General features: G+C 39.4%; 1 protein-coding gene across 3 annotated transcripts in view; it reads right to left on the bottom strand.

Annotated features, from left to right (window-relative positions):
* Positions 1-15,277, bottom strand: part of LOC140269316 (A-type potassium channel modulatory protein DPP6-like) — a 79,005-nt gene continuing 63,728 nt past the window's right edge. For all 3 annotated transcript variants that reach the window (XM_072364360.1, XM_072364358.1, XM_072364359.1), the window contains exons 8-26: positions 13,424-13,544; positions 9,229-9,383; positions 8,404-8,501; positions 8,148-8,274; positions 6,632-6,670; positions 6,398-6,505; positions 6,224-6,315; positions 6,080-6,127; positions 4,773-4,885; positions 4,123-4,170; positions 3,925-4,023; positions 3,766-3,835; positions 2,785-2,979; positions 2,645-2,699; positions 2,432-2,534; positions 2,266-2,321; positions 2,053-2,125; positions 1,877-1,950; positions 1-1,242 (exon numbers count right to left, since the gene is read on the bottom strand). In XM_072364360.1, coding sequence (XP_072220461.1) covers positions 1,096-1,242; positions 1,877-1,950; positions 2,053-2,125; positions 2,266-2,321; positions 2,432-2,534; positions 2,645-2,699; positions 2,785-2,979; positions 3,766-3,835; positions 3,925-4,023; positions 4,123-4,170; positions 4,773-4,885; positions 6,080-6,127; positions 6,224-6,315; positions 6,398-6,505; positions 6,632-6,670; positions 8,148-8,274; positions 8,404-8,501; positions 9,229-9,383; positions 13,424-13,544 — 1,821 coding nt within the window. In that variant the 3' untranslated portion in view covers positions 1-1,095. The remainder of the gene's footprint in view (positions 1,243-1,876; positions 1,951-2,052; positions 2,126-2,265; positions 2,322-2,431; positions 2,535-2,644; positions 2,700-2,784; positions 2,980-3,765; positions 3,836-3,924; positions 4,024-4,122; positions 4,171-4,772; positions 4,886-6,079; positions 6,128-6,223; positions 6,316-6,397; positions 6,506-6,631; positions 6,671-8,147; positions 8,275-8,403; positions 8,502-9,228; positions 9,384-13,423; positions 13,545-15,277) is intronic.

Raw genomic sequence — 15,277 nt, 5'->3', positions numbered from 1 at the left:
ATGCTTTATATACAAGTTGCACATACAACAGAAAGACTTAAACAATGTCAGTTTTATACACTGTACATCAGCTGACTAGAAACCACTGACAATACTAACAGAAGTGAGAAGGAAAGAGTCAATAAATCACAAAGTAATTCACCGAATAATGAAAATTCCGCATTGTTACCTCACTAACATGGATGGTCGATATTGAGAGACGGCAAACTAAATGTTGTTTAAATTTGTGGTTCCGCATCGCACTATCATTCAAGCAGATGTCCGTTTGTTTTACATTTAGCTCTTTATCCACGTTATTGTGAGAAATGTGCTGAACCTGTGCTCTAAGCCACATATATCTCAGGCATTCTGATCCGTGTGTTTGCTCATTTTCAGCGTCACACGGGCTCCTGACCATAACGTTTCACCCACAGTAAGGCACAGTGACTAAAACAACAATTAAGAAATTTAAGAACAAACCAAACATGATTTAACTCTTCTTTTTTTTTTTTAAGACTTTAAGTGCAACACAAGTTCAACATTGTGCCTTTATTTTCTGAAGCAACTAGGGCTGATGCAGTCAGACACCCACTCACGCATACGACCGTAAGACACTGAACAGAGATGTCGAGAAACAAGTAGCAATAATCATACTCATGAACACTATAATCAGTAAGTTAGTTGGCAAGGTTATCAGAGACCGGTAGCCTGTTAAAAGTTAAATCTCAACATAATGAGTTTATCTTCACAGGGGGATATTTTGTGCTGCAAAGCGCTTGTTTAATGCGCCGTGTTTGGAATAGAGTCGCATCGCTGAATAGATATGTTGATTTGTCCACCAGAGGGAGCACTGGTCCGTTTATTCAGACAGAGATAAGAACGTTCACATCTGAGTTTTACTCAATCTCTGACTGACTGGTTTTCCTCGACAACCATCGGAATGAGGTGAGAAGAGGGGATGTAGGCGGAGGCCCTGTTCGCACATGCAGGTGCTTCAGATTGGAGATAAAAATCAAGAGTGGACTGTAGGCGGTGGACATTTTTTAGGGTTAGAAAGATTTGTTGCATATTGTGCTGTGGTACAGTAGCTGGCCAGGGAGGCTCACAGAATCAAGTTTAGCTGTCTTCCTCGTTGTCTTCCTGCTGTTCTTCCGTCAGTATCTCTGGCTCCCGAAAACACTCCTCGAAGAAGTTGACCAGAGATTGGCTCAGGTGCTGCTGTGTCCCCTCACTGTGTAGGAAGTGTCCCTCATCTGGGTAGATCTGTTGATTGATATAAGAGTAGTGGATTTGCAAAGAGCTACAGTAAAACAATAAATCAGGTAAACAAAAAAAAAAAAAGGGTACATCCTGGACGGGTCACCAGTCCATCACAGGGCAAAACTAAACACTATCAAGCCAAACTTTATGAAACTGAGAGAGATGAGACTCGCACTCACACTGATGCAGCTTTGGATAATTTGGTTTAAAATTCCAAAATAGGTCTTTGGTTTTAGTTAATCAATGAATTCTGAAATTGTAAAAAGCAGAAATGAGCAACTCTTGAGACGTTGCCTTTTAAAGTCTACAGTCCTGTTTCCAAAAACAATTGAGACACATTGTAAAAAATGTGAATTGACATCAGTTGTTTAAAAAAATGAAAATACATGTTTTTAACAAAATGTTTTATTTTGAATTTTATGCAAAAAATGAAACCATTTGAAAATCCTACATGATAACAACAACACAGTCTGCTCATTTTTTCAGTCATGAAATAAACAGTTGGCTCACATCTAATTTTAGATCCAAAGATTTATCATTCAACATTTCCAGAGAGGCTTCTCTGTAGAAATAGAAACATCTCAGGAAAAAAACAGTTAATGGTTAAGTAGCAGTTACTTTTATCACTCCAGCTCACCTGTAGGGTGTAATTGGCCTTCTCGCTGATCAAATGGTTGATAAATTTGGCTGTGTGCTGGAAGTGAACCTTTTCTGTAGTGGTGGAGAAGATAAGAGTAAAAGCACACATTAGACTTGCTGAATTATTGGATCACTCACTGCAGTATTTAGAAAAAAAACAACATTGTGTGCTACCATCTGCAGTTGGGTGAATTATTAAGTACTGTTTCTCCACCAGCTGACCCGCTCTGTGAGCTAAATTTGCCATCTGGAGGAAAGAGGAAAAAGGAAACTTCCATTAGTGTCACATATAAATTATTTCCTAAATACCACAAACATCACATCTGCCCACTTTGATTCAACACAACGCATGATTCGGTTAAAGAGACAGACTGTTTGACACTTTACTTTATATACTCGGGAATCCGTCTTTGGGCCAAGGTAACGCTCTGAAAATGCAGATGCTGCAGTTTGGAAAAGAGAAAACTAAGATTAGAAAGATTCGGGGCCTTATACGGTTCCAATAGCATGACATATTCAGGACACCCACAAAAGAACCTTAAGAAAATTATACCATAAAGCTCAAAGTCTGTGATGGGCGAGACGGCTGCTCCACATTTCAGTTCGGTGAACTCCTCAGAGCTCAAAAGCAAGGTTGCTAAATATCCTCCGTAGGCCTACGAAAACAAGGACATACAGAAACAGAAAAAACGCGACGTGAACTCTCCTCTTATGAAGGCTTATAGTTAACTTTCTTTTCATCTTTTTCAGAAGTTCCTCCTCTTACCTTTCCATAAACTCCCATTCGATTCTTATCAATGTAAGGCTCTTTGGATATGAACCTGAAACAGAAAGAAAATAGAAACTACTTAACAGCAAAAGCCTTTCGGTGCTAGTCATGATTGAAGTTGTAGTAAAGAGTCTGACCTGAGTGCCTCCAGCTGGTCCCTCTCCTCCAGCTTTCCCAGTCTCCTGCGGACCTTGTGGAGGAGGTTGGTGCCCTGGAAACCGCTGCCGTAGCCGTCAAAGCGGATGACGATGGTGCTGAAGCTGCTGACCAGAACAGTGGCCCAATCCACTTGGAACTGCTCAGTCACCATCTGTCCACCAGGCGTGCCATCTCTGTGAAGGGTCCAAACAGCACGATGCTGAACTTTGAGTAGCGCGGTTCAAGCCAAATCATCTTTACACAGATTATTCTACCAGATAATTGAGCACTGCTGCCTTTCTAATTGTAACTCTGTGGCTGTTAAATTATTTAATTCCTTTCACAACATTGACTGGTTCCAGTTGCTCTCTTTAATCCTCAGTTTACTCTAATTCTACTCTAATAAAGTTCAAGGCAGCTACTCTTTCTTACCACTAGTCAGGTACTATTGGGATATTTCACACTGTGATGTCATTGAGTGAATGAGAAAAAGCTGGAACTACAAAAGGGCCTTTACAGCCTGCCAAGGAACAGTGTCTTCTGTAAGGGAGAATAATTTAGTTCGGTTTGAAATTTGCAGTTATTTTACCTGGTTTAAAAAGATATACTGTAACATTTTAAGAATAGAATAGACTTTTTTTTTTGTCATTGCACACCTGGATACAGCGAAATTGTGGGTGATCCACATAAACTGTAGTTTAAAAAAAAAGTAAAAAGACTGCAGTATAAAATAAGAAGGAAACTCATGAAGCATAACACCTTCAAAAGAAAGCCTGGACTGTAAAGGAGTGGCACACTTACAATGCAGACATGGTCTAAAGACAAGAATATTGTCCTTCTGGTGTTTCTGCATAGAGTCCCCAAGATTTATAGAACAAAAAAAAGCAGTTTTCTAGTCATTCTGTTGGCTTTTAACATTATTCTAAGTTGCTGCTTTTAAGCTTTCAAGCTTTTTGGAGCAAACACAAATTCACACTCACACTAGCAGGAGCAGCGGGTAGTGGGCTGTATTTATAAATCCAGCTGGCATCAGAATCTGCATCGTCAGAGCTACAACAGAGAAGACAGGGTCAGTGGGAATCTTCTGACAAAAAATGACTAGTTATTGTATTGGGATTCACACACAGACGGACACATACTGTAATCGTCTATGGTGATGGTCTTATTTTCCACTTTGGGCATCTGCATGTTGTTGTATGTGTCGTTTACTCTCTCATTTGTCTCCACATCAAACACCTCTGTGGGTCAAGAGAAAAGCCTGTTACAAGCTCTCCCTGATAATAATAACTGCAGCGAAATGAGTCCAGCTGGTGGTAATGCAGGAGCTCAACACTCACTCTGTTTGTCCTGAGTGTTGTAAACAGACACACTTGGTATATCTGGACCTAAAGAACAATGAAGGGAAAAACAAGCGGTTAACGGCAGTGAAAAAGAGAACTGCAAATTTGACAGGCATTACCAAGTATCACGCAGGAAGACGACAATAAAAAGTCTCACATGCCTCCATTAAACTGGTAATCGACACTTAACCCCGCTCTGTCTTAAACAGAGCGCAGAAACAGCCCTCTCAGCCAGCTCTGCAGTTAATCTGCTTTCATCCCATCCCGAAGTAGCTTACTGTATAAAGAGCCGCTGACACTTCCTCTTTGTGGAGTGAGCCTCCTTAACAAATCACTTTTTCTACAGAAACTGAAATTGTTGCCCATTAAGCAGAAACTTTCACACTCTCTGCTAGCAGCTGAGTTGCACTCGTGTGACTGTTGGCTTGCAGTAAGACCAAACTTTTTTTTTTTTCTTTCCTGTGGCTCATTAGGAGGATACAGCAGCAGTTGGAGGTTATCTGCTAAAATCCAGTTTGATATAAACTCTCAAATCTGACATATGGCGCTAAGTCAATTACACTTTTCACTGAACATGGCTCTCACCCAGGAGACTTTCTCTCTCAGGAATGCAGCTGTAAGCAGATTCAGGGTAGAGGATGCCTCACCTTTGCAGTTGAGTAAGAAGTACTTCATGTTGTGGCTGAATGAAACATCCACATAGCCACACTTGAACTCGCAGGACAGGCAGCGGCGGTTGAATGGAGAGACTATGCTAGCACTGTGGAATAACACTGTGTGAATATCATTTTTGAACAGCTCTCAGAAGCACCCACATACGGATGTGATGGAATGAAAGTACACCCTCTTTAATTTCTAAGGACTTATGGATCAGGACATAATAAAAAAAAAATCTTTTAGTCTTTACAAGGTCTTAAAATTAAGTGAATACAACCTCAAAGGAACAGTAGCACATGAAATATTCAGCTGTGTCAGTATTTATCATTATAACTAAGCTAAAATGCAGGGGCAGTGAGTGAAAAACTAAGTACGCCACATGATTCAATAGCTTGTAAAACCACATTCAGCAGCAATAACTTTTAATAATTACTTTCTGTATGACATTATCTTACATCATTGTGGAGGAATTTTGGTCCACTTTCCTGTACAATGTTTCTTGAGCTCATTAGGTTTGCAATCACTGATCTCTCCTAATGTCCTGCCACTACCTCCTTTATCAGGGTTGACATCTGGACCATTGCAACAACTTGCTTCTTTTATTCCAGAACCCTTGTGCTTTGTTCAGATGCAACTTTGCAAACCTGAGCCGGACTGCCATGTTCTTATTAGAGGAAGATACTTTCTCCGGAAACTCTTCCAAACGAGCTCTTCCTGTTCAGTCTTTTTCTAATTGTATTGCATGAACTTTGCTAACTGAGGTCTGTAGAGTCTGAGATGAGATGCAGCTCCTGGGGGTTTTGTAATTCTTCTGAGCGTTAGACAGTCTGATCTTAGGCTGAACTTGTTGAGATATCCTCTCCTGGAACTGACAACTGTCTTGACAATTGTTTCATTAAGATAACTGCTGATGTTTTTCCTCCTTGGCATTGTGTTAATTGTGTTTCCAGAGAAGCAAACTGAAAAAGCTTCTGCTTTTACAGAGGTGCTCACACCTGTCTATCATCAGTTAATCGGGGGCATTTGATTAGCAACACCTGGCTGCCCCATAACCTTTTAATTCCTATGGGAGCCATATTGGTGCATAATGGTACTACTTCTGTATTTAGGTTTAGTTCTTGTTCAGTAGACAATAACATGGTTTGGTAAATCATATGTTATGGGTCATCTGACGTTTTATTGATCTAATTCTAAGACCTTGTATGGACCATGTGATGCCCTGATATTAAAAAAAGCCTTGAATTCAAAGAGAGTTTGCTCACATTTGTCTTGCCTTTAACTTCTAGGGGAATCTTACCTGTATAAGTGCCGTCGTTTTGGGTTGTCCTCTGTGCTCAGAAAGTATCTGTGAATCATTCAAACATTTCCATCTAAACAACTTAATATGATTTTACATCCCTGGCTCTCAAAATGTGAATGCAAAAGCATCAGAGGGTCTTACATTAGGTTGCTTTCATGATGGTAGGCTAAGATGCTGGTAACGTCCCAGCTGCCAGTGGTCAGGGACTGAAGAGTGTCTGCACTACTGTTAGGCTAAAAAAAAAAAAACACAATAAACAACCACTCTCCCAAAAGACAATTGTTGCTGGGGAAAGGTACCTTTGACACTACTTACCATCGAGGTGGACATAGAGATATGGAAAAACTTTCCTCTCCCACCCTGAGGGATTGCCCTGGTGAAAAAGAACTTGTTTCCATCTTTGGAAAAGAGTGGTGGTTCATTCTGCAGAGAAGAGAGCATGTGTGTCTCCTAAAACAGCAGCAGTCATTTTTCTTCGTATTCAGACAAAAGTTTTCTTTTAAACTAGCTGCTGTGCCACAACGGGGCGACACTGCTCTCATCACATACCTGTCGATGCAACCAGCTCTCACTCTCATCTTCATGTTTCTGAAAATAAAAAGTTGAAAGCTTTACACACAGCTCAGAGCTGGGTAAAACCAAAATACTGTGATTGGTGCATCACTTAAACACCATGTTCAACTCGAAATAGCACAAAAGCAGCATGTGAAAAGTTCAGTCTGAGTTCAGAGTTCTGTTATGCAAAGACAAAAAACACAAAAAACTGGTGAACCAACTCAGAACTGATTAGGTTAATTAGGTTAAAACATTAACATGATCGGGTATAAATAGAACAGCCTAGAAGAGCTTCGGCTTTCAGATGGTAAAGAATTTAAGAACAATGTTTCTTTGCGTAAAATGAACAAAAATATTAGAGTTTGCCATCTACAGAACATCATATCACTAAATGAGAATCTTGATAAAAGTCTGCATACAAGGAACCAGGCCGAAAACCAATACTGAGTGGTTGCAGTCCTTCAGACAGAACAGCATTAAAAACAAACCTGCACAGGCTTAAGAACAATTCTGAAAACCAGTAAACACAGTTGAATTGCATCAGTGAACACGACATTGGTAACTTGACCATCTGTGAAGATAGTCGAACATACTCCCACTCACTGACTTGGAAACAACATTAATTTACAAGGATTCGGTGTAACAGATGCTGTCAATAGGATGTCTTCTTCAGGTAGAGGTCCAACTTATTCAGTCAAGACATTGCTGAACCACCTTCATATAAAACAGCACGGTGTTATAGAAAGAGTCTGGGTGATGTAAGAGGTGGTGCTACACTGCACAAAATGAGCAAAAAAATATTATATCTAGCTTGATATGCTAAGCTATTCTCTTTCGCTTACATTTTACCCAGTGTCCCAACTTTTTAGAATAAAGGGTTGGAACAATTGATTTATAAAGATGATAAATCTGGCAGTATTCCACATTTCTGAGCATTGCGAACAAAGACAAAATGGTGTACTTTACAGCACTGATAAACTATCAGTGGCACTCAACCCCAAACCAATATGTTTCCTCTAAAGATACAAAACAATTTATATGAGTTTTTTCAACACTTTCATTATTTCTGTTTGATATGCAGCAACAGATATTAGCCAGTAAGTTAAGCCTGATGCAAACACTGAAAAAAGAAGGAAGATGGAAGAAGGGCTCTGTCTGGAGATGATAAAATTTGTCTCCACCGCAGCAACTCCAAAAGCATTTCGCCTCTTTAAGATGTTTATCAGTATCTCATCTCACCCAAAGCCAAAATCTCATAAGAAAAAAAAAAGCAAGATTTTTGAGCAGCTGAGCACGGACATTTTAAGCCTCTCAAGTCTTATTAGTAGACTTTTTTACCAGCTATTTTCAGCCAGCTGCAGATTCAGAGCTGCAGCAGAATTCTGTATGTGGGTTTACTTCAAAATAAACTGTTCCGTTAGCTGTTTTCACAGGACAAACGTTGAACATAACCACAGAAATGCTTGGACACGACATAGATGGCGGCAGAAAATTGAACACTTCGTGTCACCTTAATGCAGACTCCGGTGGTGGCTTCGCACAGCGTCAGGATGGAGTTATTCTGTGCTCTGTTCAGCCAGTTGACAGCCAGTTTGGTGTTGGTGGCCCATTTTACCATGGTGATATAATATTCCCTCCTGGAAAAACAAAAGGTGAGAATGCATCACACCTCTGACAACCTCTGTCTCTTCAAAGAAAATGCTTCAGGGATACTTTTGGTGCTTGTTGCTGCGTACACAATGACTCACCGACAGGCTGTCACTCACCCGATTCGGGGGTCGTCAGGTTTCTTCATCACCACCGTGTGCAGGGGACCGTGGAGACTCACCACTGACAAGTGCACCATTGGGTTTTCTTCCCCGGCCTGCAAGGGCCAGGAGAAAATGAGATACTGTGTGTCTGGAATCCACTCTGTGACAATGCAGTTTGTCTTAAAAGAGTTGTCAGAGTTAAAAATCAAAGTTCTTCCATTAATAAACATGATATACAACGTCAGTTTTTTTTAGGCCACTTCAAATGATCTGTGAGCACAGTTTGCATAATCATTTGGACCACAGAGTAAATTATTATCCATCCATTTTCTGTACCCACTTTATAAAATCCAGGCCTCAAGAGAGCAAAGTATCAGTTTTTCTAAAATAACGAATAACTGAAAATGTCAAGTGACTCACATGCCACATGAATCATATACATCTTTAAGCACGTTTAGTGGGTCCAGGGAGTTTCACTTATAGCTTTCAAAACATTTCAAGTTCACAAGGTTGTCCATTTAACACTTTATCAGGGAACCAAATATTGCTTGAGCAGTTTTTTTTTACTAATTTTGAAAGATGATTCAGTAGGAAGAGCTTCATAAAGCTTTAACTTCAAGAACCAATTATAGCCAAACTATGTCCTCCTACTATATTGCAGATGCCTCATACACTTGGATCACGCTCTGGTCTGAGTTGATATGCTCAGCACATTTGAGTTTCTGCAGGGTAATGGCTTCAAGCTACCCCTGTGACATTATGACATGTAGTCACTTGTCACGTATCTGTTAAAATGTCTCTCAGTTTGCTCAACAGGTGTGAAGGTTGCTGCAGTCATACCTTTGGGTAGTGATAGTCTAGGCTGGTGGGATACGAAGTCCCTGTGAAAAATGGGACCTCCATTTTAGGCACCAGCGTGTCGTTGATGGTCATGTATGCCAAACGCAGCCCGTCTGGAGACCACCAGTGGGCTATGTGGGTCTGCAGGATCTCCTCTGGAAAACAAAACAATACGCATTAGTAGAACTGCACAAACCTGAAGATTAGGGGACAAAATTAGGAAAATCAGCGTTGAGGCAGAGCTGGAATAATCACTCTGCCTATACAGCAATACTAGATAATGTGTAAGAACTGGACTCCTGTGGCTTCTGTAATCTGCAAGAATCAATGGTGCCTGAGTGAAAACGAGGCAGAGCCAGGGGAACGAGGAAGGACCGAGTTATAATAGTCAAATTCATCTCAAAGTTATTCTGGTATCAACAGTTCAGTCTATTTCAGAACTGTTTTATTTTCTCTCTCTGCAGCCTTACTGAAAAAGGCATTTAAAATGTTTGACCACCATGTGAGTATTCTATTTTCTATCATAGCATGCTGTCTCCAACCTCCCAAAGAAACAGCAATTCACCCATTTCCTATATCCGCTGCACAGAAAAATATAAAAAGATGTAAAAACAGCACTAAAATAACCATTAAAAGAAAAGCTATTTTTCTGTCTTTGCCCAGTTCTGATGTTTTTTGGTTTGTGATGGTGGAAAATATATAATATTTTGTGAGAAACATTTGAAGAAAAACGTTCTCAGTATAAAAGCCTCTCTACTTGCTCTACTTGCCATTTCAGTGGACAGTGATTACGCTTTAATCATTTACCAATTCCCTGATTAGTGAGACCTCCAGCAGGGGGCAGTCGAGCTCCATGAAAAGCATTCAGAACACAGAAAACACACTGCTACACTTAACATGTGGAGGTCCCAATAATAACTTTCTCCTCGTAAAAACGATCAGACAAACCTTGATGAGGACAGTGTAATGCTGTTTTTTTTGTTCTATTTTTTTTCCCACGGGCAGGCTTAATTAATCCCCACATTGCTGTGAATGGAGGGTCTGTGTGGTCAGAGGAGCCCATCAAGCACTACATTTTCGGGGTGTGATTGAGCCCTCGCTGTATTTGCAGAGTAGAGTTTGCAACGGCACCGCAGGATTTTCAAAGATTATTTTCAGGATTACAAAGATAATCAGTTCAAACTAATTCAACAATCATCAAGGATGAGTCCAGCCTACTGTTCGGCTTGTGCTCGCCATTATTTTATAAAGGTCTACACTTTTAATAACAGCTACGTTGCTCTTTGAGGACCTTTGCTGACGCTTGACTTCAACAGAGACAGAGGGTCTTTTTAATAGCTCGATCAAAGGTGGAGCTCACGTGTCCATCGAATTTCTGCCTTGACAACTTTTGACAAAAATCAATCACACTGATCGCCATCAAAAGCTCCCAGGTTATTATTTCGTTGTTGCTTTAAACTCACAAAACTAATTCCGAAAGATTTGCTCATGGCCAGGCCATGACATTACCGAATCTAATTTGAGGCGGCAGCCACGTGAATCACATCTGGGTTTTAATATTTCGTTTGATGTCATCAACACATTCTGCAACCCCAATACACTGTGAGAATGACAGCATTTACACATACTGCACTACGTTTTTATAGTAAATACTTTTCAGGGCATCATCCCTGTGTTGAAACCTCATTTCTAGTTTTAGGCATACATTTCTAGTAGATGTCATGTGAAATCTCAAGTTTCACCTTTAAGACAACAGAATATTTGGCGAGACAATAAGCCTCTGGACACAGACTTGTCAAAGGCCATGCTACAAAAATACCTACTAATAACTCCTACATATCTTCTAATAAATAATAATATGTCATTTCGGTCTGTGTGGCTGTTGTTTGGTGTGTTTTTGCATAGATTTGCTGATTATTTATATTCATATCACAACTGCTTTTAGTTTGGTCCACCTCTTTATGGTAATTTAGCTTCCGTTAGTTGGTCTCCATCATAATTTTTTAATATTTTCTTTGTGATTATTTCCCTGTCTCTTGTCTCTGGTCATTGTTCTTCACTTTGTGCTTGTTTCGTGTCTCGTGTGATGATTAATCAATTAATACATATATTTTTTTTGCATTGTGATAACTTTCAGTCCATTTGTTCTCAGGGATTTTCATATAGCACCAAATTACAACAAATGTCATCTCAAGGCACTTCAATAATATAGTCGTATCATATGTGTCCCCACATAACATTTATCATGCATTTTTCCTATCTTTGTGGTCTTTGTTAATAATTTTGTCTTCATATTCTTTTTTTGTCTAATAGTGGTCATTTCCTGTATATAAGTTTTTCCTTTTTGTGGTCATTCGTGCCCGTTTTTACTCTTTTTATGTTTAGTTTGTCATCATTTTGTGTCTTTGTGATCATTTTGTAATTCTTTGTGTCCTCTTTGTGATCATTTTGTAATTCTTTGTGTCCTCTTTGTGGACATTTTGCTGTCACTGTGTGATAGCGTTGTTTAATTTTGTAGTAATTTTGCTTATAATGATTTTGTGTGCTCATTTTTTTTGTGTCTTTTCTGCCTGTCAGACATCCTCCCATGGCTGCACTCTAAGCAATATTTGAATACCCGAGAAACCAAGACAGTCTCATCATGAATGTTATTCTAACAGCAAAGACCAAATCTCTGCTTACTTTAACAAAACAGTGCATACTGGGGAAATCTGTGTGAAATGCCTTCTTTTTTTTCTTTTTGTGAGAAACTGTTACCCACTCATTAAAAACAAAACTTTCTTTAGTTCAGAAAATGGATTACTATTCAACATGTCATGTGTGTCCACAACAAAGAAATAATCCCATTAATAAAAATCAGATTAAAGCCGACTCTGAAGCAGTTTGTGCACTGTAAGAATTTCCTCCAGAATAATCAGCATTTGTAATTATATTTCCCAGCAATTATTAACCCAAACCGCCCTTTTAATAAATACGAAACTAATAATTACTACATTTCTGGAAACAGAAGTCTAACTAAGATACCTATAAACTCTATTAGAAATGAACGCAGAGGAATGACAATACTCAAGCATGGAAATGCATTTGTAAACAGTCACATAAAGAGTTGTGTAATTAGAATGTCTGTTCCACATTTGCTGTGATCAGAAAATGTCTCGCATTAAATTACAAGTATGCAAGCTTTTGAACATCTGCTGGGTGAGATTGCAGCACTGCAGACATGAATTAATCAAAAGTGCTTGAATACAAAGACAAGTGATGGGAAGTGTAGAGAAGGAGGAGCACTGAAATGTAGCCAGCTGTGCAGCTGGATTGATTTGTGCACATTTACACACGGTCCCACCTCTGTGAGATTCTGCAGGGGGGCACATATCACAAGACTCTGTTAGAAACATTTTCAGATTTTGGCAGGTAAATACGGAATATGTCAAAATGTTCTCCAACAGCAGACTGATGCAGGTAGTAGTTGCATATCAATCAGCTGTTTGTATTGGAAAATCGCTGACATTTTTGCATGGGCTACAATATCTCTTGCGTTTAAAAAAAAAGGACCAATTTAGCTGATGAACGCAGTAAAGCGTTTAGTGGCTTAAAAGCTGCTAATTCAGATTTGGATTTCAGTTAGCGTGAACAAGGGCATTACATCTTTCTGCAGAGTTAACAGTGTTAATATGTTATTACTGTTTCCTCCTAAGTGGCAGAAAAGAAAGCAATGAGTTTTTAGGAGAAAATATTGCTGTTCCTACAAAGAGTAGTGAGAGTATCAATTAATCAATACAGTGAACTCAAAAATGCCTCCATGCTTAAAGAGGTGTTGAAAGAGGTGTACAGATTCCTGGCCTAAATTTCACCCAGAAAGTTTGGAAAACATTAAAACGTGATTGTCATCATCATACTCTCCAACCTCACTAATGCCGCTGTGGCTGAAGCATGGAAATTCCCACCTGTTCTCATTCAATCAGGAAATATGCATGAAACAAAAAGCACTTTGCGTTTGAGCAGCTAAACAGGAGCACAGAATTTTATCTTGACACCCAGAAGGACTTTTAAAGTGATGTATCATATTTCAGCCTCTGCGCTCCTTCGTGTCTTTTGCAGATGGGGTGAGACTGATCCCTCGATAAACTGAAATTTCTTTCCCTACGCCTAATAAAGCAGCTTTAAACCAAACTAAGTGTTATTGAAGACCTCTTACCCTCATATAGCCAGTCAGCAAGGCCATTGAAGATGATACCGTCTTTACCGGTGGAAACCAAGCGGATGGATCGGCTCTCTACTGTTGCTCTGTAGTAAATGTTGTTTTCAAATATGAAGATCTGGACAAAGAAAAGCAGAGCAGACCATCGTTAGTTTCTGTGTCTCTATAAGTATCCTAACCCATCTTGTGTAATGTTTTTGTGCCAGGCAAGCATCTGCATCTTAATGTACTGGCTTTAATCCAGACAGAAATACAGTTACCCACTATTGAAGACTATTTTTGTTTGAGCTGTGATAACCATATACTAGAAGAGTAGGATTATGACTAAGGGCCAAACAGCAGATCATACTACTGATTCAAGCCAATGATGGAATTGCCAGAGGGTTTTTTAACACACTATCAGCAAAGGAGCAACTAAATCTCTCGACAGGAGTGTAGTATTGATTAGCGTCAGATTGGCAGTCAACTAGACCTTTTGAGTAAATCAGAGACTGAATTTTACAGGCAAAGGCACAAACATAAGACAAAGTGTATGAAATTGGATCATCAGCTGAGGAGAGCTGATCCATGCAGGACTTTGTAAAAACCACAATAGGGCATGACTCAGCTTTCAAGTTTTTGAAGGGAATATTTGGCGAGACAATAAGCCTCTGGACGCAGACTTGTTAAAGGCCGTACTGCAAAAATACCTACAAATAACACAGATGTGATTTAAGTCTCTTTGTGACTGTTTGGTGTGTTTTTGCATAGATTTGCTGATTATTTAGATTCATATCACAACTGCTTTAAGTTTTCTTATGGTAATTTAGCTTCCGTTAGTTGGTCTCCATCATCATTTTTTAATATTTTCTTCTTTGTGATTATTTCTCTGTCTCTTGTCTCTGGTCATTGTTCTTCACTTTGTGCTTGTTTCGTGTCTCCAGTGATAATTGATTAATTAATAATCTTTTTTTGCATTGTGATAACTTTCAGTCCATTTGTTGTCAGTGATTTTCTGTATCAATAATTTTGTATCATATAATTCAATTAAATTAAATTCAGCTTTATTTATATAGCGCCAAATTACAACCATCCATGCATGACTTTGTAAAAACCACAATAGGGCATGACTCAGCTTTCAGGGCGATGCAGAGGGTGCTGCCAACATTTTGATTTAAGACCATTTATCCGATGACTTTTAAAACTTCAAGTAAACAAGAGAGAAAAACGACTAAGCAAAAGGCTTGAAAACAGTCATCTTAAGGGGCGCAGAGATAAAAGTACCAAGATCAGAGATACCTGTTGAGTGCAAATAGCAGGTTTGTTTTTATTGATGTTTCTGTGTGTGATTTCAGTTGTGAAATGTCTAATTTTCTCAAACATCACTTATGTGCTGGTGTTTTTTCTTTAAATTCACCCTGTCTGTTTTGTCAATATGACCTCTTTTTGAGGCGTAGGTGTGTGTGTGTGTGTGCCCGAGTGTTGACCCAGCTTTGCTGATTGCACTGCCATGGTGGAGTAATTGCTCATAGTTTAATGAGGGGAGCGCTGCAGGATTCATCTCCCTGTTAGTCTCACTGTACATTTGACGCTTCACTGCGCACAGCACACACACACGCGCGCGTATTACTCATTTCTACATGCTGATGAAGTCCCTGATGATAAATTGTTCCAATTCTGATAAACGTAATGGGAAATCATTACATTCACAACGGTGAGGGGAAAAAAAGAAAACACGTCCGACATCTCCGGGTCAGATAGAGACAAAAGATGAGAGCTTGTCTCATTTCATCCTGCACAACCTCCGAGGTTCATTAAATCAAATGCAGAGCTGTAGTTACAGCACTGCAAAAGGAACAATCAGGTATACCA

This window comes from Leuresthes tenuis, unplaced genomic scaffold (genome assembly GCF_036924035.1).
Source record: "Leuresthes tenuis unplaced genomic scaffold, fLeuTen1.0.hap1 SCAF_14, whole genome shotgun sequence".
In the NCBI taxonomy this organism is placed as follows: domain Eukaryota; kingdom Metazoa; phylum Chordata; class Actinopteri; order Atheriniformes; family Atherinopsidae; genus Leuresthes; species Leuresthes tenuis.
This window is presented reverse-complemented; position numbering and strand designations above follow the sequence as displayed.